A 22,680-nucleotide genomic window follows, 5' to 3' on the forward strand; every position below is an offset into this window, starting at 1 on the left:
CTGAGAGTCTTGCAACAACAGCAAAAAGGCACCCCACCTCTCTTCACTGCAGTTATGCACAACCCTGGGTGCTTGAACTCATCAGATAAAGATAAAAGAAGCTCTCAACAGACTGACAGTTTGTTTCAGGCATCCTGCAAACAGTTGTGTCAAGTTCCAAGCTTCAGTTCAAAAAGCTCTGAAGTATGTGCTTCATTTTAAACATACAACTAGCACATCCCTTAATGCTTTTCTTAGCTGAGTAACCAATCAGTAACCACTGATTTTTAATAGAAAAGGAAATGTGCATTTAGAAGAAGTGCCTTTGACCCTGACATGTGCTTTTGATGGGACTGAACTGAAATGGAAGGAGCTCTTAGACCACAGGTAGATTCACAGCCTGCCACAGGTGATGCTCAGTGTTGCACAGGTATCGTGTTTCATTGCAATGGCATCTGTCAAGAAAAGCACCTTGTGTAATACTTTTGTTGATACTTTGAAAGGCAATAAATTCTCTCTTCAAAGAGATGCTGAGGTGTTGGAAGTAACTTTGTCTAAAATGATTGATGCTAGCAATGATAAAGATGGAGAGACCTCAGGACTCCTCAGTCCTGGTCAACTCCTCTGTCTGATGAAGTCCCATGCCTTTGGGGACAGAAATGGACACCAGTCCAGGCAAGATCATGTGGAAAAAACACCAAAGAGCCCTGTGGCTTGTATTCTCGGTATCAACCCTAGCAAGTCAGTCTTGCTATGACTGCAAAGAGAGACAGCTAGGTGTGTTATGTTACAGATCAGTTGATCACAGAGCCATTATTTGGTGGCAGTTTATCATCACTCTAGAATTCATTTTCCTGAATGGCATCAGAAGCTCAGCAGAGAGTCCTACCAAAAATACATAGTGGATCTATAGTGAGGAACCATGGGAAAAGAGTGGTTGGGGTTTTTTTAAATGCTTTTTCAAAATCTCTTGATTTAAGACATGACAAATAAGAAAAAATAGAGACACATATTTTATTGTCTATAGCTTTCATTAATTTTTAAATGAATGAGTCAAAGAAATTGATGAACAGAACCAATAGCAGAGGTTATATGATGAGCAGATCTAAGAGCCATTTTAATAATTGATGAGACCAAAAGGTCTCATTGCTAACCATCTTTTAATGGCACTTGCCCTTTTTCTGGGTGTGTGTGAGTGCATGTTTCTAAGGGTCTGACTTTTCTGACTTTCTAATGAAATACCTCGCAAGACAGGGGTAAAAGTGGTGGTTTGAAAGTGTTTGGTTGTCATGTCACTTTAGGTTATGATAAGGTGGACGACTGACTGTTTGTTTGCATCTCAGCGTGTTGGTGTGTTCAGACTCCCCACATCATTGAGGGACATCTCAGTCAAAGTTGATGAAAACTGCTGAAACATAGGAGCTTTACAGCCACTCTGTCTGCCGGACGGATAAACTATAACACAGACAAAAATGGGGCAGGGAACCTGCACCTCCAAGCCGCCAGAAGGAAAGAGAGCGAAGGCCTTTCCTCTTTTCTTCTTATAGTCTGGCTTAGGTAAAAATTGTAGGGAATACTGGGTAAATCTGGGCCCTTCCTTGGTTACAAACTGGTCACCAAGGAAAGCCTAGCCCAAACTACCACATGAGAAAAGTACCGAAAAATTTTTATCTGTTCTCTGCCTATGAAGTGCATAGGAACTGGATCCCCTTTTTAACGGCTCTGAAGCCTGTGCACAGACACCTGAATTGAGTCAGAAACAAATCCACAATGTAGTCAGGAACTGAAATCAGGAGCTTTGCCTTTCGTTCAGCAACCTGTCAAAAAATACTCCTCCATCACTCATATGACATCTCACGTGGAGGGAGGAGAAGAGCCTAGATCAAGAAAAGCCAGTTGATGTAATCTTTTTGGATTTCAGTACTGTCTCTCACAGGATCCGTCTGGACAAAACGTCCAGCACACAGCTGGATAAACACATCATGTGTTGGGTGAGCAATTGGCTCATGGATTGAGCACAGAGGGTAACAGTGAATGGGGTAACATCAGACTGGTGACCTGTCACTAGTAGGGTTCCACAGGACTCCATCTTAGGCCCTCTGCTCTTCCACTTCTTCATAAATGACTTGGATGCAGGACTGGAAGGGACACTAAGCAAGTTTGCAGATGACACAAAACTCGAAGGAGCTGCTGACTCCCTCGAAGGCAGGGAGGCCCTGCAGAGAGACCTCAACAAATGAGAGGACTGGGCAACCACCAACCAGATGGAAAGTGCTGGATTATGCACCTGGGATGGGGTAACCCTGGATGTACCTACAAACTGGAGTTCTGGTCGATGACAAGTTGAATATGAGTCAGCAGTGCCCTGGCACCCAGGAGGGCCAACCATGTCCTGGGGTAATCAGGCACAGCATTGCTAACCGATCAAGAGAAGGGATTATTCCTGTCTGCTCTGGTACAGCCTCACTTGGAATATTGTGTGCAGTTTTGGGCACTACAATAGAAGAAAGATATTAAGCTCTTAGAGAGCATCCAAAGGAGGACAACAAAGATGGTGAAGGGCCTTGAGGGGAAGCCGTATGAGGAGCAGCTGAGGTCACTTGGTGTGTTCAGCCTGGAGAAGAGGAGACTGAGGGGAGACCTCATTGCAGTCTACAACTTCCTTGTGAGGGGAAGAAGAGGGATAGGCACTGATCTCTTCTCTGCAGTGACCAGGGACAGGACCCAAGGGAATGGCCTGACTTTGTGTCAGGGGAGGTTTAGGTTGGACAGTAGAAAAAGGTTCTCCACCCAGAGGGTGGTTGGGCACTGGAACAGGCTGCCCAGGGAAGTGGTCACAGCGCTAAGCCTGGCAGAGTTTAAGAAGTGTTTGGATGATACCCTTAGGCACATGCTATGACTCTTGGGAATGGTCCTGTGCAAGGCTAAGGGTTAGACTCACTGATCCTTGTGTGTCCCTTCCAACTCAGCGTATTCTGTGAGTCTGTGAAGTCTATGAAAGTTTTAGCATGACTTTCTGGTTTTGTGAAGTCGGTAGTAAGCATGGACTTGTGGCGATGCACAGGACAGGGTTGAGCTCTCAGAGCCATAGCTGCATTCAGTATGCTGTGCAAACACTGAGTTATTGACAAATAACTGGAAATGGATGTTCTGTGTGATTTAAAAATAATAGGAACCCTGACTGAACTTCCATTGTATTTTCCTTCCATTTGCTGTTTCAACATGAGAACAAAGACGGCATTATTTATACAACAAATGTAATGTCCCACAAAGAGAAATGATATTTTGAATTGACAGAATTCTGAAAGTGCAAATATGGTTTCATAACTAAATACATTTTCAGACAGGAAAGTGAGTTAATCAAGGTTAGATGTCCTTGGAAAAGCTTTCTTTTTTTTTTTTTTTTAATTTTCCTTGGAAATATTCTCAGCTGTCATGGTGCAAAAGTAATTAGCATATCTGTATATCTATGTCAGAATATCTCAGCAGTTACACTATTTTAAAAGAACTTGAGTGAATTAATTTAATGATGTGACTCAGTCAGAATGGTACTGTCATCGTTTGAGATACCCCCAAAATCCAATTCCCTAGCTCCATTCCCCCTCCCACATCTCAACCCAATGTGAGATGGGTTTTTTTCCAGACAAAACACAACCAGACTCAGAATGGGGGAAAGGGAATATATTACAATGACTGTACAAATAAATACTATAACACGTTATACACACAATCACAACTATCTTTACCATGACATATAGTATTTACAATGGATCAGATCTCTTCTCCCCTCCAAATAAAAGTCCAGGAGGGAAAGAAGGACAGATCCCTTCCAGTCCCAAAGCAGGAATCTCTTCTAAGGCAGCAGGTCTCCTCATTGCATACATGCAGCAGTAACTGGATTGTTGTAGCTGGATCTCTGTTCAATACACACAAGGGGGTCTCCAAGCCCCTTGGCCCGTCGTCTCCAAAACGAGGGTCTTTCTCTTCCATGGACTGCATAGCAGGGACAAGCTCACGTCACCACGTCATACCACGAAGCTCAGGGGTCTTCATGGCAGTCCCTTTCCTCAGGGGATTCAAATTCCCCTTTGCAGAGCTCCGTGCTCTGCCTCAAGGCAGCGGGGTGGGGCGAAGCCCTCCTCCACATTCCTTTCCGTCCCAGTCCAACTTCCCAGGACGCTCTAAGCTTCTCAGCTACTCACTCTCTCTCTCTCTCTCTCTGTCTCTCTCTGGTGCTGCATGTCCAAAACTGCTCTCCAAAATAGAGTCCATCTCCCTCTTTTTCTCAGAGGGATCAAAGGAGTTTGGGGAGTCTGGTATCAGTTCTTACCCCCAGAACTCTGTAACTCTGCTGCGGGCTCTCTTTTCCTCGGCTCTCCTTCCAGGAGTTCTTTCTCTGGTGCTGCATGTCTTTGTTGCTCTGTCTTATCTCTTCTGGCTCTCTGCCACCGTTTCTCCGGTCAGTGCCGGCTGCTGCTTTCTCCAGCCGCTGCCCACGATGGAGAGAAACATCTCCCGGCATAACTACAGACACCTAGCCCAGCTTTATGCTGTTCCAGGTCCCTGCAGCTCCCCCCCAGTCAGGGGCTGGGAGGCCCCAGAGGCCCCGAGGGGCTCCGGGCCCCTTTCCTTATGGCTCCTACAACATGACCACCTCACCTACTACCGAAACTACAACTCTTCTCTTCCGGTGCTTGTGGTATGTTTACATTTCTGCAGGAGCACCCATTGGACAGAACTTCAAAACTTCCAGGGGTTTCCACCCCTTGGGGGTTACCACTTTTCTTAGCCTCTGGGGGAAAAACAAGATTCAAACCACTACAGGTACATACCAGGAACAATAAATTTTTTAGGAGCTGAAAATAAGCAATTTTTTAAAATTTACATTAGGGTTAGGAAACCTAAGTTTAAGGACATGTAGCGTTCTGGGAAAATTAAAAATGTTCTAAAAGCCTTCAGAAAGGCCTTCATTCAGTGAAGGTCCCATTCAACATGACTTGATTTTGGGCAGAGTTCATGTCTTACACATTGTTTATTATCAAGGAAATATATCCAAAGGACTATTAAAAAAAAAAAAGCTGTATTGTACTGTGTAGTTAATGATTGACAAAATAGTTTGATGCATTAACTGGGGAACTTATCAACAGAAAATAACATTGCTTTATTCAGTCAAAATTAGGATATTAAACCATGTAAATCCAGTCCTACCATGCTGTGCAGTGAGACCACTGTGTTTTCATGGATTTCGGTCAATGTCACTGAGTTTCTAGGAGAATCATGCACTGTAGATTTCATTTAATGAATCTTTTTTAGTTTCTTGAGTTTAAAATGGAGAGTAAAACTGGTCTAATTTAAAATAGGTTGGTAGTGTGATATAGAGCTTCGTGTTCCTTGGGTAGGATATGCCAAGTAAACACTAAAGATTAGTTTGAATTTTACAAACGTCTTTTGAGATTTTGAGAAACCTTTCATGGTAATGATTGTTGCTGGGGGAGAAGTGTTTGGACCATGAATCCCCAGTTCTTTAAATGTCCTTGAAGGAAATGTTACCATGTGGGAAAAAAAGAAACCATGGATTCTCCTTATTTAGTGTCTTGACACTTCCTTGTAAGGCTCTCATGGAACTATTTCTGACTCTTTCATTTGTTTTTTTCAGGTTGGGGGTCACACCATGCTGCCCATTCGTTGGATGCCTCCAGAGAGTATAATGTACAGGAAATTCACCACAGAAAGCGATGTCTGGAGCCTGGGAGTTGTATTATGGGAAATCTTTACTTACGGCAAACAGCCATGGTATCAGCTCTCAAATAACGAGGTGTGTGTAATACATTCTCAGACTGCATTAGGAAAGCTCTCATGGTAACTGGTGGTGTTGCTTTTCTGGAGAAGGGACAGTAAAAAATTTATTCGGTAAAGGCAAATACTATTATCAGATATTGTCATGAATCATGTGATCGAATTTCTTCCTTTTTACCCTTTTCTCTCTTGAGTGGATGGAAGTAGTGTCCAAGCAGAGTGTCCAAGTAGAACTAGAATAGTTGGAATTTCGGTTTTTCTTTTGTATAGGATAGAGTCTGATCTGGGTATTAAGAAAGGCATGAAAAGGACATGAGGCAATGAAAAGAACCTTAGCTATCTCCTTAACAGTCGTATCATACATGATATTGTTGCAGAGTCATTGTCTATAACCATTCTTGAATAGATTGAAGCAATCTAGATACCTGCTGATTTCCAGGCAGTCAAAAGTAATCTCTTTCCAGAGATTAGCTATGGTGATACTCATAAATTTAAAGAGGGAGGGAGAGAAGGAGAGGCATTGAAGCTCTGTGTGAGTAGGCTGAAAATTTAGCCTCCTTCTGAGATGAGATGAGGTTGATAGATGGATACAGAGAGAAAGTATGGGATTAATTCCTAGCTATTGTATGAAAGGGGCAACATGGGTGAACTTAATATGAGAAAAGTTATTGCTCCTTGACCACTTGAATTCAGTTATTTTTTCAGATCGCATAGTGCTGCTCATGCATCTCACCTAGAAATGCAGCCCTTGACAGAGCAGGTTGTATGACCACTACCAGTGAGGCTGCTGTAGTGATTAAAGTTAACTCTTGTATGGATGAACTCCACGTAGTTGGCACAGCTGTGCTGATCCTTTCCTTGTGCTTTCTTGTAGGTGATTGAGTGCATCACTCAGGGCCGAGTCCTGCAGCGACCTCGCACATGCCCAAAGGAAGTGTACGACTTGATGCTGGGCTGTTGGCAACGGGAGCCTCACATGAGGCTCAACATCAAAGAAATCCATTCCCTCCTTCAGAACTTGGCCAAGGCATCTCCAGTCTACTTGGATATTTTAGGCTAAAGTCTCCTAGTATTTCTTCTTCTGGGCTGCAGGAATGAATGTGTTCGACTACCGCTGAACTCCATTAAAATGTGTTCTTAACTTTGACAGTATCAATGACAAAGTTGCGGAGAAGGTTTCAAAGGGCAAGCAATGTGCACTTCTCCATCTGTAGACACAATATTGACTTTTTAGACATTACTGAGATGTATCTTCTCTCTCTCTCAGTTTCTATCTTTTTTTTTCCTTCTCTCCTGTCTTTCTAATCAATTTGGCTTCTGCGTTATTGTAACTGCATAGACAAAGGCCTTAAAAACCTGATCTGTTATATCAGCAGACTCTTCAGTTTGCCCACCACAACTGACAATGCCTTGTTGTATTCATGCCTTTGATGTGGATGAAAAAAAGGGAAAAATATATTTGACTAAAACTTTGTGATTTCTGCAGTACAGCTACTGGGAGTTTCTATGGATTCATCTCATTTTTTTGCTTTGACCTATGGGTGGAAAAAGAAGACTGGTGTTCTCTACATGAAGAATGTTCTTTGCAGAGATAAAGAAGACATTCTTGTGTGATACACTGTCTGGAGGAACTTGAGAATCAGGTGGCATTCAACCCTACAAGAAAACACTGAAATGATTTGATAGAAGGCAAGAGGGGATCTAGCAATTTCCCCGAAGAATCTTTCTGAGGACTAAAAGGATTGTTTAAGGAGGTGCTTTGCCAGCACCATTCATTGCCAGAATCAAGTAAAATGAAAAAAGATGCTGCCTGCACTGCACACAGTTGTGTTACAACACGATAAACTAAACACATACCCTTATTTTGTCTACTGCTAGGATAATGTCATGCCACTGGTGTAAAAATGTTCTCCAGGTAGTCTTTTTTAGTAAAGGCTGAAGCTAGACTTAGTTATGTACAGTATTAATTTTATGATCACATGCTGAAACTAAGGATTTTGATAAGATAGGATGAACTATAGATGCTGGGGCAGATATATCTTATACTATGCTTGTCCAGCAGCATACTCCTTCCTTCCTTAGTCCCTTTCTTTTTTTTTTAACCATGCAATTAAAACTGTGCATGGTCTTTGTCAGTTAATGCCCTTTGTGCAGAAATGATCACTCATCTTGTAGTACACCCTAGTAGGCATAGCAAACTCATAACAATATTTCATTAGTAGGGGCTAATGGAGGACATTAGCCATGTTAAAATGCCTTTACAATGTTATAGATACTATAGGCTGATATAACATGAATAATCTAAAGCACGGAGATCACTGGTTATGTTTGAGACATAGCAGGGGATAAAGATCTCTAGAGAAAACAAATTACTCTGTTGTTATGGCTTGCTATTCAGAGTGCAGATATTCTGAGCTCAGCGCCATGTTTGTATTGGTACTATTGCTGTCATAACCAACATCCACACTTTCTTAAATAATTTATTTTTGTTTGGATTGGCATTGTATATGTACAACATTTGCATGGCCACTGTGTTGATGACAGCTGCATGGGCATACTTGTTGTTTTTCAAACTAGAAGTTGACAATTTGAAATTTAGAGTTAGGATTATTTTTAATATAAATTCTTACAAATGAAAACCTACCTTACCTATTCCTCAAGACTTTTGCCTCCCTCTGTGAGGGGGCATTATTGCAAAAAAGTGATCTTTCTTTCCATTTTCTCTTTTTATTATTTCTTATTGATATGAGCCAGATCAAAATAGTTCATCTTCGTGTTGGGGATATTTTATTTAATAAATTAAGCATTTTATTTTTGTAAGTGTTCCCATAGAACATTTAATATATAATTTGCTTGCATGTATTATTTATTGAGGCACTTCAAGTTTTTCCTTCAGAAGCTTTTAGAGCTAGCTTATAAAGATTCTGAACATTTTCAGAAGAAAACAGTTCACTGGACACTGATGAAGTTTTACCCTTCTCAATGTCATTGAAAAGGCAGCATTACAAATAAACATGACAGTGTAACTATAAAGCCATACTCAGTATTTCTTTAATAAACTAGATGTTATTTCTTAACACTACTGAACTGGAAACACATAAAAAGCCAGAGGAAGATTCCTACAAAATGGGCCTTAAGATTTTATCTAGACTGTCTCGGAAGTTCTCACAGAAAACTAGAAAAAGACTGAGCATCTGCTGAAACCCATTCTCTTGAGAAAATGAATGTTATGTTTTAAAGGAATTTGAAAATTATTTTCAAAATAACAGTGGTGGAAAAGAAAGATACCAGAGTCCTCTCTTACTGTGCAGTGAGAGGAGGATGCAGGTGATGGAGAGGGCTGCTAAGTTTCTACCTGCATATTCTGTCTTAGTTTCTTTTGAGCTGAAGAAAAAGGCATCTGAGATGATGCTTCTACTGGAAAACAGGCTCCAGCCCAAAAGCAAGCACTTGTGCTTTGCAAGCACTGAAAGAATGTATACCAAAAATAACCACAAAACCCTGAAAATATACTTAGTGGCATCTTCTTTTTCATTTACTAGTGAGAATAAATTTTAGAGTCATTTCAGAGAATAAATAGCATTAGAAAGCATTGTGCAATAACATAGCAGTATGTTAAACTTCTAAAGGACCAAATGTTCTACAGAGCCACCAGTATGGTTAACCTTGACCTATATCCTTAATGTTCTTGATAGTGCATAAAGTGTATAATCACAGTAAAAAGCTATAAACTGTAGCTATACTTAGTTTGCGTTTGTTCATGAAAAGGTGGGTAAATGTAGCAGAATGAGCAGAGAAGAGGAAGAAATAAATGAAGGGTGAGTATATGTGCGTATTCATCATGCTTGCACTGTCAGGTAAATTGTGTACACAGTAAATATGACAATCAGGCTCATTTAAAAAGTCTTTCTGAACTGTGTTATGAACTGATCATATATATAATATATATAATATATCTGTGTTTGCATATGGCATATATATATACACACACATAGCATATACATGTATGCCTATGTCTGTTGTATTTTATTTATATATGTGCAGACATGCATGCACATTATGTATGGGCTGTGTGTATATGTATAAATTTACATACACCTATGTTATTACAAATTATGATTAGAGTGCTATTAATAAATTGATAAAGTCTGCTGAGCAACCAAATTTTTTTCTTTTGATATTTCTTTTTCTATGTTTGTAAGATTCAACTTTCTAACTGGTGTGCAGCAGAGGCAGTGCTAGAATGTCAGAGATCCAACAACGAGCACTTTTCTTCCCCAGATGATTGCATAAAAACATTTCTTCCATTCCCATCTCACTTGTTGATTTCTCACAGTGAAATGAGTAGACAAGCTTCCAAGCTCAGAAAACAAAGTTTGTTTTACTGTCATTTCTGGGTCTGTGCTGCTCTTGTTTTATTTCCTAGAATAACATGCAGCTCCATTGGCATTTTATACTTGTCTTCAGTATCAAAATAATTCCATGAATGAGCTGGACTGTTCAAACTGCAGCATGACTTGTAAAAGAAGGAGAACACCGACATTCAGGATCAATAACAGTAGAATTCACCGCGCTCTGTCTTTCACTCTCAATAGATCCACGGAACTTAGAAGTGGCCATAGAGAACAGATAACTGTAAAGCAACAGCACCCTATGATGCCTGATGGACTGTACCCTCTTTAAAAGGACTGCATTCATTTTGACCTATAAAACAATATATCTAGATATTGTCTACAGTTTAATAAGTAACTTCTTATTTTTCTCTTCTTCTTTCTTTTTTGTCCTTTCTTGTTATTTCTTTATTACTTTTTTACTTCTCTTTTTCTGACCTTCCTCGTCTCCTTCTTTCCTTCTTTTATATTTTCCTTTCTCTCTTTCACTCTCTTTCTCTCACTGCACCCTCTCTACCTTTGTAAGAGATTATGGTTGATATAGACTTTTACAAAACAGTTTAAAAAGAAATTAAATAACCCGATAAAATTATTAGATCACTGGATGACTAAGTTATAATGCATATATACTAGAACAAGTCCACGTTTGGTTTGTTGCAGCCTGTAACTGAATTTCAATTACTGCTATAAAACATGAGGAAGAGGAATGGGGAGGGACTGGGAAGCAAGGTCAGGATTTCTAGGTTTTGATAGCACAGGAAGTTGTATTTTCATGTTGTGAGGGCTGGGATAAGCCACTGCTGCTTTAAATAAAAGGTCCTTTAGAGCCTTAGTTTAAACACCTTTATTTGTGTGGGGTGGGGAGATGTGCTACATTCATCACAAATGTGACGAAAAAAATAAGCTACATGTTGCAGGGAAAACACTGTGAAATTCACAATGGTAACCAAGTGACTATTCTGCCATCTTTTTAACATATGACTCAGGAGAAGAAATGGGAAATGATGAGTGTGTTATTTTTCTGTCTATGCATTCTGGACAAGGTCTGTGGGGATTTTTTGTTTGCTTGTACAAGGTTCTGAGTGATAACCGGCTGATGTTTTATAAACAGTGAATACTTCAAGCAAGGATTGTAAAAGCTGCCAGTAATGAGGCCGTTGTTTGGAATATGTGAGAAAACAGAGAACAAATCAAATCTTTCCAGAGGCCTAATTCTTGCAGCTTATATGTATCTTTCTGTAACTTAAAGAAAAGCAGCTAAGAATATTTTATATAGAAGTAATTTAATTCAACATTGATGTTTAATTGAATCACCAACAGAGAGAGAATCAATTAATTATGAAATTTTTGTCCCTACCCTGCTCTCCACCTATACTTTATGTATATATATTTCTAGATATCACTCTCTTTGTCACTTGAAATAAAGAGGATGATATCTACATACAAATATAAATCTCTATATTGTCACCAAACTGTGACCTGGTGTGTAGAGCTATCTTTCTCCCTTTATTTTTCTTTTTTTTATTTAATGTGATGTCTCCGTGGAAATATTTAGTGGTTCTTGTTTTGCAGTTTGTTACGAATAGTCATTGCTTTAAAACTTTCATTGCATCTTGGCTGATTTCAAAGTGATGCCTAGATATCAGTGTTAAAAGTTTTGTTTGTGAATCATGTGATCAGCTTCTCTCAACATGACATGGAAAGTCTCTTGTATTACAGTGTATTTAATAAAAATGATGTCTTACAATAAACAGTGTCATCCAAAAGAAAGATAAAATGGTTACTTTAAAACACCAAAAATTTCATGAAGTGTTGTGTGCTATTTTCTGTTGTTTGGATGGCTTTGTTTACCTCCATTCTTTTTAAAAAGAATGAGGTTAAGGAAAAGTTTGGTATGCGTATAAATGTGGCATGTTTGCCCTCTAAAGAAAAATGATCCACTGAGAAGAAGCCTCAGCATAAAGTCTGTTCAAAACTGAAAATATGGTTGGACCACACTAAAAAAGTATTTGTTGGCAGTTCATACTTATGCAGGAACTTAGAAATGCCTTATCTGTTTTCATGGTAAAATCTGGATGCCTTTCTGGACTCGATGGGTTGTTGCCATCCCAAAATGAAACACCTTGCTGCAGGCTTCAGAAATGCACAGGGTTGAACCCATGTAAGTATCGTCCTGCAGTCCCAGCAGCACGGGCACAACAGCCTGCACACCCTCCCTACCATTCTGTTTCCCCAGGGATTTTTAAGGCTAGGGGCACATAGCTGCAGCAGGGACAGGACATTGCCACTCCTCATGGCTGTTTTGTGCTACAAGACACAAAGACAGATGACCTATCAGGGTCCATGGGCCTCCTCAGCAGAATTTTTGCAGCATTGTAACAGGGCAGGCAAGTACCTCTCTTGTGCAGTGCAGCCTCCTCAGTACTCAAGTTTGAGTTTCTCTCCCCAGCAGCCATCCTGCCTGCCTGCAGAGTCCCATAGCTCCTTCGAGCTCCTACCAATGGGCCCTTGGGCAAGCAAGAGGTGTTGATACACTGATACCCTGCTCGTCTCTAGTTGAGGGAGGAAAGTTTTGTGTGTTCTGCCTTTTACACCTGGGTGTGTGTGGTCCTGCAGCATGCACAGAGCAGAGGCTCAGTTTAAAAGCAATAATTGGTGCCATTTTTATTGCCTTCTATTCACTGCAGCTGTAAGGGTAAGGCTTCATAAGAGGCTAGGGGAAGACTAATGAGGCTGATGAGCTTACTGATGCTCCCAAAACAATGCTACCAAGTCGGACTTGGTAGCCTCTTTAAGGGTACTTGTGCACAGCTCAGAAATAGCCTTCCATGGCCTCAGCATCCAAAGACCTGTCAGCTCACCTGTGCCAGCCATCTGCATAAAATCCAGAGAGAGCTGTGAAGGACCAAGCAGATCAGCAAGGAATAGGCAACACAAGTTCTGTACCTACTTCTGATACATCTCAACAAACTTCTACAATTGATTTCCTGATGAAGAAGTCATATAACTGGACAATCATCTTGATCACCGTATTACTTTAAAAGTGATCCACAGTGCCTGTTGATTACTCTAATTAGTATTTTTTAATGGAAGTTCTCTATCAACCTGCACCTCAGGAAGTCTCCCATCATCCCCATATCACCATTGGCCAATCAGAGCTCAAATCAGTCCAGCAATTTAATTACCTAGATAGCCTCATCTCCTCAGATGGTAAGATTGACAGGGAGATAGACAACAGGTTAGCAAAGGCATATAGTGCCTTTGGAAAACTCCATAAAAGAGTATGGCGTAATAAACACTTGAAGAAAAGTACAAAGATCAGTGTTTACAGAGCCATTGTGCTGTCTACTCTTTTATATGGATCTGAATCATGGGTCATCTACCACCACCACCTGCGTCTCCTAGAATGCTTCCATCAACACTGCCTACAATCCTAAACATTCACTGGTCAGATTATGTGACCAATACATCTGTTCTAGAACAAGCAGCAGTCACAAGTATTGAGGTCATGTTGATGAGAACACAGCTGCAGTGGGCAGGACACATCTCAAGGATGAAGGACCACCGCCTCCCTAAGATCCTGCTTTATGGTGAACTTGCCACTGGCTGCTGCAAGAGAGGAGCCCCAAAGAGAAGATACAAGGACTCCCTGAAACAACATCTCAGCTTGGCCATATTGATCAGCATAACTGGTCTACTCTGGCCTCAAATTGGGAGGCCTGGAGACACACCATCTATAACGCTGCTGCCTCCTTCGAGAACACACGCAGGATCACTCTTGAGGAGAAAAGACAGCGCAGAAAGAATCGTGTCTTGCAGAATACACCATCTAAGGAGTCTTTCTGCTGTGCCTTTTGCAATCGGACATGTCTATCTTGTATTGGCCTCATAAGCCACCAGCGTGCTTGTAACAAATGTGGATAGAGCCTTCCCAGATCTTCGTTCGTGAAGCGTAGACATGGTTTTTAATGGCTATAAAAATTTATTTTTAGAAAGTGAGAAAGTTTATGTTACAAAAAAGACTTTTGGCCCTATAAAGGACAAAAAACATCTTGGATGTACTCAGGACAGGGTTAGGCAGGCTCTACTAAACCAGCTCACAGGTTTGATTACCAAAGCAGCTTATTAGTATTTGTCATAAACCATTGTTCTGGCAGGCAAAATCTCATGCAAGAAAGAATAATATTTGAAGTAATCACCTGAAGAATTACCCAACTCATTTCTATGCTAAGAGTCCTGTACTTCAACCTCTTGAGCATGGATTACTCTGGACAAGACATAACAGAGTTCCTTCAACAACTCATGCCTTTTGAGAGTTGAGAGTTGAAGATTTTAGGGATTGGGTGTATTTTTATCAGTGATGCAATGAAGAATCCTAATAAAAAAGACCATAAGCAGAACAACAGTAGAGTGGGAAAATAATTGCTTTACTTTCTTGAACTGATAATAACATCATGCAAATAAATGTACTATCACAAATTATGATAATTTGAGCTAGAACTCAGCCTAGACTACAGATTAATAAGAATGCTCAGAACAGAATAGCTTGTGCTCTTTCTGACTGGCGTCTGTATTGAATTTGATACAAGGGAAGAAGAGACAACTGGGGAAGATCAGAGAGTAAGTGTGCAAAACCTTGTTTAAAATGTGCTGTAAACATTAGACGTGTAGCTTTACTGTCTCAGTGTCTGACAAATAAAACAGATACTTGGCAAATTATTTACACAAATTTTAGCACTTCCAATATGGAAGACTTTTCTAGGCCTAGCAGTTCTTTGTTATGATACAATGACTGTTGGAAGGTCTAGGTCTGCCACTCTGTTATGCTGATTTTTGCCTTTTTTTTTTCTTCTGAAACAGTTCATTTAAATACATAAAAAGTAATACTGCTGTTCGCTGTGTTACACCATGGACAGAGCCAACTTCAGGGTTCATTAACCTGAGTTCTGAGGAGGCCCACTTGGAAACTGTTGGGAATGACTCAGTAATTTATTGATGATTAGCAGAGAATAGGAATATTGATTGACACAGGTAACTCCCAGGGTAGGGTCCTGCTCAGGGTAACCCAGATCAGTCTTTGGAAGGTTGAGGCTGCAGCAGAAATGACAAGGCCTTTATCACCTTCTTCACAGTGTGAAGCCAATTTACAACTGGTTTATGATAGTTGATCAAAGGGAAAAAACTCTCTTTAGCACTTTTCTGTTGCCCTTTTAGCCAGTGCTACTGGCCCTGGACCTGCATAACATTTAATTTGAAGCTCTTCCCCAGCATGCATTGCCAGGTCAGAACCTTCCAATCTGGAAGCAGACAGTTCCTTGCCAGTTGTTTTTGCACATGTAAGTGTCCTCTAATTTCCGTGCCCTGTAGAGCCAGCAGATGCTCTCAATATGTGTGAGGGTAGGTGAACAGTGTATTTATTCCATGCAACAGAGAGGAAGAAAAACATGAAAGTGGGAGCCAGTCCAGCCTACAAAGTGGACAGAAGCTGAACTTGGGCCATGAACAGTGCTGAGAGCTCGTGGTATCTACTAAGGAGTAATATGGGAACATCTCAGCACACTCATGTCTTATCCTCCAAGACAGATGTTTCCCCCTTCCATCATGCCCTGAAGTATGTAAGGGATAGAACAGCTGCATAGGTGTCCCCAGAGGGGAGAGCACAGCCTTGGTCCCCCACCCTCATGTGACTTCTGGGCACAGTTCTGGCAAACAAAAAGTCCCTGTCCTCAAGTTCCTGAACTGAGGAACTGTTTCTGCATGTCCACATCCTGATAGAGATGATGATTCCCTTTCACTGACAAAGGTTGAGCCCAGTGCTAACAATAAGTCTCTATTGGTCTGAGGTGAGTCAGTGCAGTCCCATGGGATGCTTATGGAGGTGGTGTGGTGTATCTCTAACATGAGAAGGGTGTGCATGGCTGTGGTTAGCCTGAAACCTGTAATCCTCCTTGGTTCTTTCCTGTGGCCTCTATATCATCCCAGGGCCTAGACTGGAGAGAGGGAAGGAGGGAGGAGCACACTTTGACTGAGGCAGACAAAGGCCTCAGCATGCAATGGTCTAGATCTTAGATGAGTGGGAAAAGATGCCAAACACTGCGTTGACACTTGCCTGTCATTCTGTTCATCAGAAACACTGTGCACACAGCTGTGCATATTCATGTACTGGATAGCATCAGAGCACCCATCCACCAAGGGTTGTAGCTCTGCCTATCTTGGCATGCATAGGCTGGTGTTTGTTACAAAGGGTAGCTCTCCTCAGGAGTACACACTGCTGGACCTGCTGACTGGGAGGTGCCACTCATGGCCACTTGGGCAATCTGATGTTTGCTGTGCAGAGGGCTGATGACTACGCCTTGTCCTGTACCTTGGTCTTGGCAATTTTTTGGGTGCCTTGTGCGGCTGCTTGCCTTGCCCCCAGCTGGAGGTCTGCTACCACAGAACTGGATGACTCACAGGTGCCAGGAGGAGACAGCTCCCTGGCCTCACCCTCCTTCTGCAAGATGTTTTCTAGCTTATCCCTGGCATGGTAACTGATAAATCACTCAGTAGTGTAGCTCTGTAGTTTTAATTATCTTAGAATTGAAACACCAAAATACCTTTCCTGGTTTTATCTATTCACTGATTTAATCTATTCACAAAGGGAGGACTGATATAGCTTGTCCCAGAGACTAATCATTCCTTAGAGGGACAAGCAGGCATATCACCTTTCCCTGAATTGCCTCATCCCAGTGACCTCCTGGATAGCAGCAACAGTATTTACACCCATGTGCCTCAGCATTGTGATGGGAATGCCTGCTTGGCCCTGTGAGTTCCTGTAATTCTTGCTGAGGTTGGTTTTGAGAGCCAGCACAGTGGCGCATAGACAAATCCGCTGTCAGCAGCCAGCCAAACCCTGGCCAGCATGGTGGCAGGAAGGTAGAAGTGCACTTCTGTGCTCCTCATACAAGCCAATGCTTTTGCTCCAGCCAATGGCTATTTCTAAAACTGGCATTTTATTCACTGTACGATTTTTTTCAGCAGTGGAGTTAGTTTATTAAGAGAATTGTTGACATCTCCAGCTCCTGTAATTAACATTTCAAGAAAAATCACAGCCAGGAACAGCAAGACTTTAAGAGACAAAGTAAGATAAAAATGCAGATTTCATATCTCCTGCTCCCCTCTCCCACCTCATCCCAGAAAGTGGGGTGGTTTGGTGCAGAGACTGTCTTCCAATTCATTCAAGCTGTTACACAAGAAAGTGTCTGCAAACAGTCCACTGTAAACTTAAGTCATCTCTTTCCACTTTTGTTTTGTTCTTTTTTTTTTTCACTACTTTGTTATTTGGGGAATTACGTGGACAAATGTCATTAGTATCAGTTGTTTTTAACAACCCAGAATCTAAACAGGTTTGGATGAGGGAAAGCAGATGGAGAGTAAACATGGTGCTTTCAATACCATAAAGGCCAGTAAATAAATATGCACTTTGCTTGGTCAAAATAACACCTATTGGCAGTATTTGTTGTTGTTTTTTTTTTGCCAGTGGGATACTAGTCACTCTGGCAAGAGATAGGTGATCCACAAGCTGTTACAGTGTGCTTTTTACTTGCCTTGTGTTGTACAACCTCCCAGATTTCCATGCTAGGCAACCATGAAACAGACAGTGAAGTTTGCAATATAACACTGATATTGCAGGTCACACTGTTTTCACAAGCTGTGCAAAATTCTACTGCACCATCATACACATTTACTGCTAAACACCTATGTGAATGTGACTCAGGATGGGGTTAAAAAATGGCTTTCCCAAGCCAGAATGGCACATGAGGCAAATTTGGCTTGCAGCTTTTTTTGGACAAAGTCAGCGTTCTTCTTAGAAAGGCAGAAACACAACCAAAGAACATGAAAATTCATTTCAATTTTATGACACCAACATGCCAACCTAGGTCTCAGCACGAGTGGCAGTATACGACTGAACTGATGGCCGTGGCAGCTGTAAATCCCAAAGCAGCAGACTGCTGAGGTGTAAGCAATGGGGATGTCTTCTTGGATCCTACCCAGGAATCAAAGCTTGCTGTTGTTTTGCCTTCCAGTGGTCAAAACCCAGTGTTTGGAACAGGTGTGATGCTAAAAGTCTTGGGAAGGGATTAGATAATCTCATACCAGACTAAGAAGTCAAGCCAGGGCCAGCCTGAAAATCCCTAAAATTTACAATCTCTAGGAATTACCTTGGAATAGTAGCAAAGCTGTTACACATAAAGTGAGAACAACAGTACTAGTGAAAGGCAGAAAAGTGCCCCTGATGTTACATTCATCTCTCCGGTTGTTTGGTTACCTGCCATATTACTGATGGCAGTAACACTGTCAGAGCAAGGTAACCTTCCCATGCTGTTATTTTTAGCTTAAAATGTAGCAGTGATTAAATCTATGTGGGCAGCCAGCATCTTGGAAACTAATGCAGCACAGATTTGTTGCGTTCTACCTCCATTCTCACCCTGCAGTTGGCGATTTCCCAGTGAGCGGGACACTCAACAGGAGACATACACATCAGATTGTTTTCTAGTGATGTTTAGATGAGGTTAATACTGGCCACCTTCGTCTCACTGGTTACCCAAAGTTGAGTTTCTATATCTTCTACCTCTGCTCTGACATAAAACCTTCGTCAAAAGAGATGAGTTACCATGGCAGTACCTCTTAAATAGCACAAATTCAACACACACCAATATCTGTACAATAAATACAATAGAGTACTTCTTATAATGCATTATTTTGCATTCATTGGGTGGTAATTTGTGCAGAGGGTTCCAATTAGTTCTTATTCATTCAATTATTGGAAAGTAATTCTTCAAATGGGAAATGCTCTGTGCTTGGGAAGGAACGGAACAGAACCACTGAGTGATTAAAAAGACAGCTCTTTGCTAAAATAGAGCCACTAACGCGGTTACTCTTCGTGGAGAGGCTGATTTACGCATACTGAGTGCTGGATCAAGCCCATACTTTCAGAGAAGTGGGGACTTTTAAGGGTTCAAACAAGGCTGGTTTTATTTTGCAGATCATGTTGCTATTTCCCAGTTGTTGCAAGACCTCAGTAGATCAGGACACATGGCCATAAGCCCAGCAGAAGGAGTTAAGCCAAGTTCCCTTCCCTGAGATGAGAGGTATTAAAAGGCAACTAAAAAACCAGTGCTATTTACCCAGATGTGAGACCAAGGCTGAGACATAGTGCATTTCACACCAAGGCAGGGGTCTTCCTGGTTTGAACTGTACATGTTATAGTTGAGCCAGGCCACCAGGAACAGCTCACAGAAAATGTCCATCTTCATATATCTCCTCAGTCATGAGAACAACTGTTTGACCTCAGAGCCCACTAGGTACATGACCCAGTGGATGTTTTTTCCAACCTTGTTGTTCTGTGCTGGGAAGCTCTTGCACCCCACTTAAGTGCCTCCAATATGTTGAATGTTCCACTATAGAAGTATGCAGACCAAGTTCTTCTTAGTTGAACACTGTTTTTTTTTTTTTTTTTTTTTTTAAGACTGTGTATCATGCTTCGGTGCTTGTAGAGATCCCGATAAACTGATTTTCTGGTTCCGTAGTTCACTGCTCTAGGTGACTGTGAGCAGGAGAAGGAAGATCTGTAATGAATATCTATTGGGAAACCTTTTGCCTCTCTCTGGAAATAAGTGATAAAAATTACTTTGATGCAATCGATGAGACTTGCAAGAGATGAAATCATGTTCAGATGCTCCGATAGCAGTTTGAATTATTTGGTTGAATGAGTGTGGGGGTGTTGTTCAACAAATTTTCTATTCATTTCCTCAGTCCTTATTTAAGTAACTGCTGTGCTGAGCTAACACACTCACATAAATTTGATGTCCTGAAGATAGGAGAGTTTCCCTGGCAGTACTTCTGAACCCAATTCTACTTTTTATATGCACAATGATTAGCATTTACTGTTGCATTTGGTGCCACTGAATGAGCTCAGTGAGTCAGTACTCTACTTCTTGTACCTTCACTGATGCCTGCCACAGCAGTATGCTCAGGAAAAGCTTTCTCACATGGTTATTCCTCCATTTATTATCACATTCATGCAGTTAGGACTGGAGTTTGATAGTCACCAACCAGATGAAGTTCAGTGAGAGAAAGTGCCGGATTCTGCACCTGGAATGGGGTAACCCTGAGTGTACGAACAGGCTGGGGAATGAGATGCTGGAAAGCAGTGCCACAGAAAGGGACCTGGGGGTCCTGGTCAATGGTAAGTTGAATATGAGTCAGCAGTGCCCTGGCACCCAGGAGGGCCAACCGTGTCCTGGGGTAATCAGGCACAGCATTGCTAACCGGTCAAGAGAAGGGATTATTCCTCTCTGCTCTGGTACAACCTCACTTGGAATATTGTGTGCAGTTTTGGGCACCACAATAGAAGAAAGATATTAAGCTCTTAGAGAGCATCCAAAGGAGGACAACAAAGATGGTGAAGGGCCTTGAGGGGAAGCCGTATGAGGAGCAGCTGAGGTCACTTGGTGTGTTCAGCCTGGAGAAGAGGAGACTGAGGGGAGTCTCCTCCTCATTGCAGTCTACAACTTCCTTGTGAGGAGGGGCAGGCACTGATCTCTTCTCTGTGGTGACCAGGGACAGGACCCAAGGGAATGGCTGGAATTTGTGTCAGGGAAGGTTTAGGTTGGATATTAGAAAAAGGTTCTCCACCCAGAGGGTGGTTGGGCACTGGAACAGGCTCCCCAGGAAAGAGGTTACAGCATCAAGCCTGGCAGAGTTCAAGGAGTGTTTGGATGATACTCTTGGGCACATGCTCTACGGAATGGTTCTGTGCAGGGCTAAGGGTTAGACTCACTGATCCTTGTGTGTCTCTTTCAACTCAGCATATTGTGTGATTTTTTGGTAGTTTGACAGTTCCTTAAGGTCTGGAAGAGGTTTCTTTTAGATCTGTGGAAATCTTGCTGTGTATTTCAGAGGGCTCTTAATCTGACAACTCTGCATGCAATGCATTCACATACCCTATGCCAGTAAAAAGCTCCCAATAAATATAAGGCTTCTGCCAAAGAGGAATAGTGAGACACTCTAGACATGAAGGTATGTCTCTCCCTAAATCTGAGGTAACAACCATTTTGTTACTCAGTTGCTCATCATGCTCATCAGCCATGCAAGCACCGGTATAGGCAGGAATAGAGAAGGAACAGAAGATAACATTATATCCCTGAGTAAATCTTTACTTCTCAAATACTGCACATATGTCACATAGTACTGTAGAAGTGAAGAAAATTCAAAGAAATGCCAACAAGAAAATCTAGGTTGTGGTAGCAGCTATGATGAAAGAAATGCCTTGGTAGTATGCTAAACACTGTCCTAAGTCTTCTGAATTGCAGAGGTTAAAATGAAGATGACAAATCCCAGGTGGCATGGTGAAGGTGAGTACTACATGGTTATGCATAAAAAACCAGGAGCATGCTCTGGAAGCAACAGAGGATGATACCCCTGCAAATATGCAATTTAGCTGTGTAACATTGCCAAAGCTTCTTGTGGGCACTAGGAATGAAAATTAATTCAAGAATTGCTGGACATATCATTGGAAGAAAAATCTACAAAAGAAGTTTAAAAGGTAGGGCATCATCCCTCTGGGGAGGTACTATAGGTACCGTAGCAATCGGTTTACAGCCCACACGAGGCTGTGAAAAGGTTCTGGTTATTACTGTGTTCCTCTTGTCCTTGCCTCCTTCTCCAGAAACCTGCTCCAAAAGTCTTCAGGTATTAGGAGACCTTTTATCTGACATTCTCACCTGATTATTGGAACTAAGCCATGATTTTCAGCAGTACAGTTTCTGACAATAGGAGTTTCTTATTTATTGTGAAATGTTTATTGCAATACTATCAATGTTCTTTAACATCTTTAGTATCTGGCAATATTGTTTCTAAAGTGAAATTAGATTTTTCTTTCTTTTAAATATGTATTTTTGGTGATGAACTAAAAAGAGTTGACAATGAAATTTCATGTATGCAAGCAAATTCAATCTTAAATAAAAACTCATCTCATTAAAATGGAGTCCATGTTTTTATTTCTTTAAGCATTGACCAATCTCTACATTTTTAATGAATTTGATATAACTATGTTCCTCCTTGCTGCTGTTTTTCTCATATGGAAGGTGCTTAGGAATTACTGGAACCTGTAGTGAAAATGACTGTAACAATAGGCAATACACAAAGAACACAAAGTGACAGAAGAGAAAAATTTGTACTCATACACTTTTCAGTTATCATCTAGTCATTTTCGCTGAGGTTACCCAGGTGTTCAACTCCACTTCCTTAACTGAAGTAAAAGAATCTCAATCAGATGTTTGCTGTATCAATGGCAGGTTGAAGTCCTCAAGTTTTTGGGGCAACTGAAAAATTATGGAAGCCCGTGGAAAATATAAGTGGCATTGATTGAACAGTTCCCCTTTTAAAAGTCAGGTGCAAAAAAAGAAGCTGAAGATTGTATGATCTATGTTCAGGTCTCTTTGTTGCTTGTCTCTGATCCCCCAAATCTCCC

The 22,680-nt window shown here is 41.3% G+C and overlaps 1 protein-coding gene across 2 annotated transcripts in view; it reads left to right on the forward strand.

The window, feature by feature from the left end:
- Positions 1-11,960, forward strand: part of NTRK2 (neurotrophic receptor tyrosine kinase 2) — a 208,986-nt gene extending 197,026 nt beyond the window's left edge. For both annotated transcript variants that reach the window (XM_027634775.1, XM_027634776.1), the window contains 2 exons: positions 5,636-5,794; positions 6,650-11,960. In XM_027634775.1, coding sequence (XP_027490576.1) covers positions 5,636-5,794; positions 6,650-6,835 — 345 coding nt within the window. In that variant the 3' untranslated portion in view covers positions 6,836-11,960. The remainder of the gene's footprint in view (positions 1-5,635; positions 5,795-6,649) is intronic.
- Positions 11,961-22,680: the final 10,720 nt, after the last annotated feature.

The sequence above is a fragment of the Corapipo altera genome, unplaced genomic scaffold, assembly GCF_003945725.1.
Source record: "Corapipo altera isolate COAL_440 unplaced genomic scaffold, ASM394572v1 61411, whole genome shotgun sequence".
NCBI lineage: Eukaryota > Metazoa > Chordata > Aves > Passeriformes > Pipridae > Corapipo > Corapipo altera.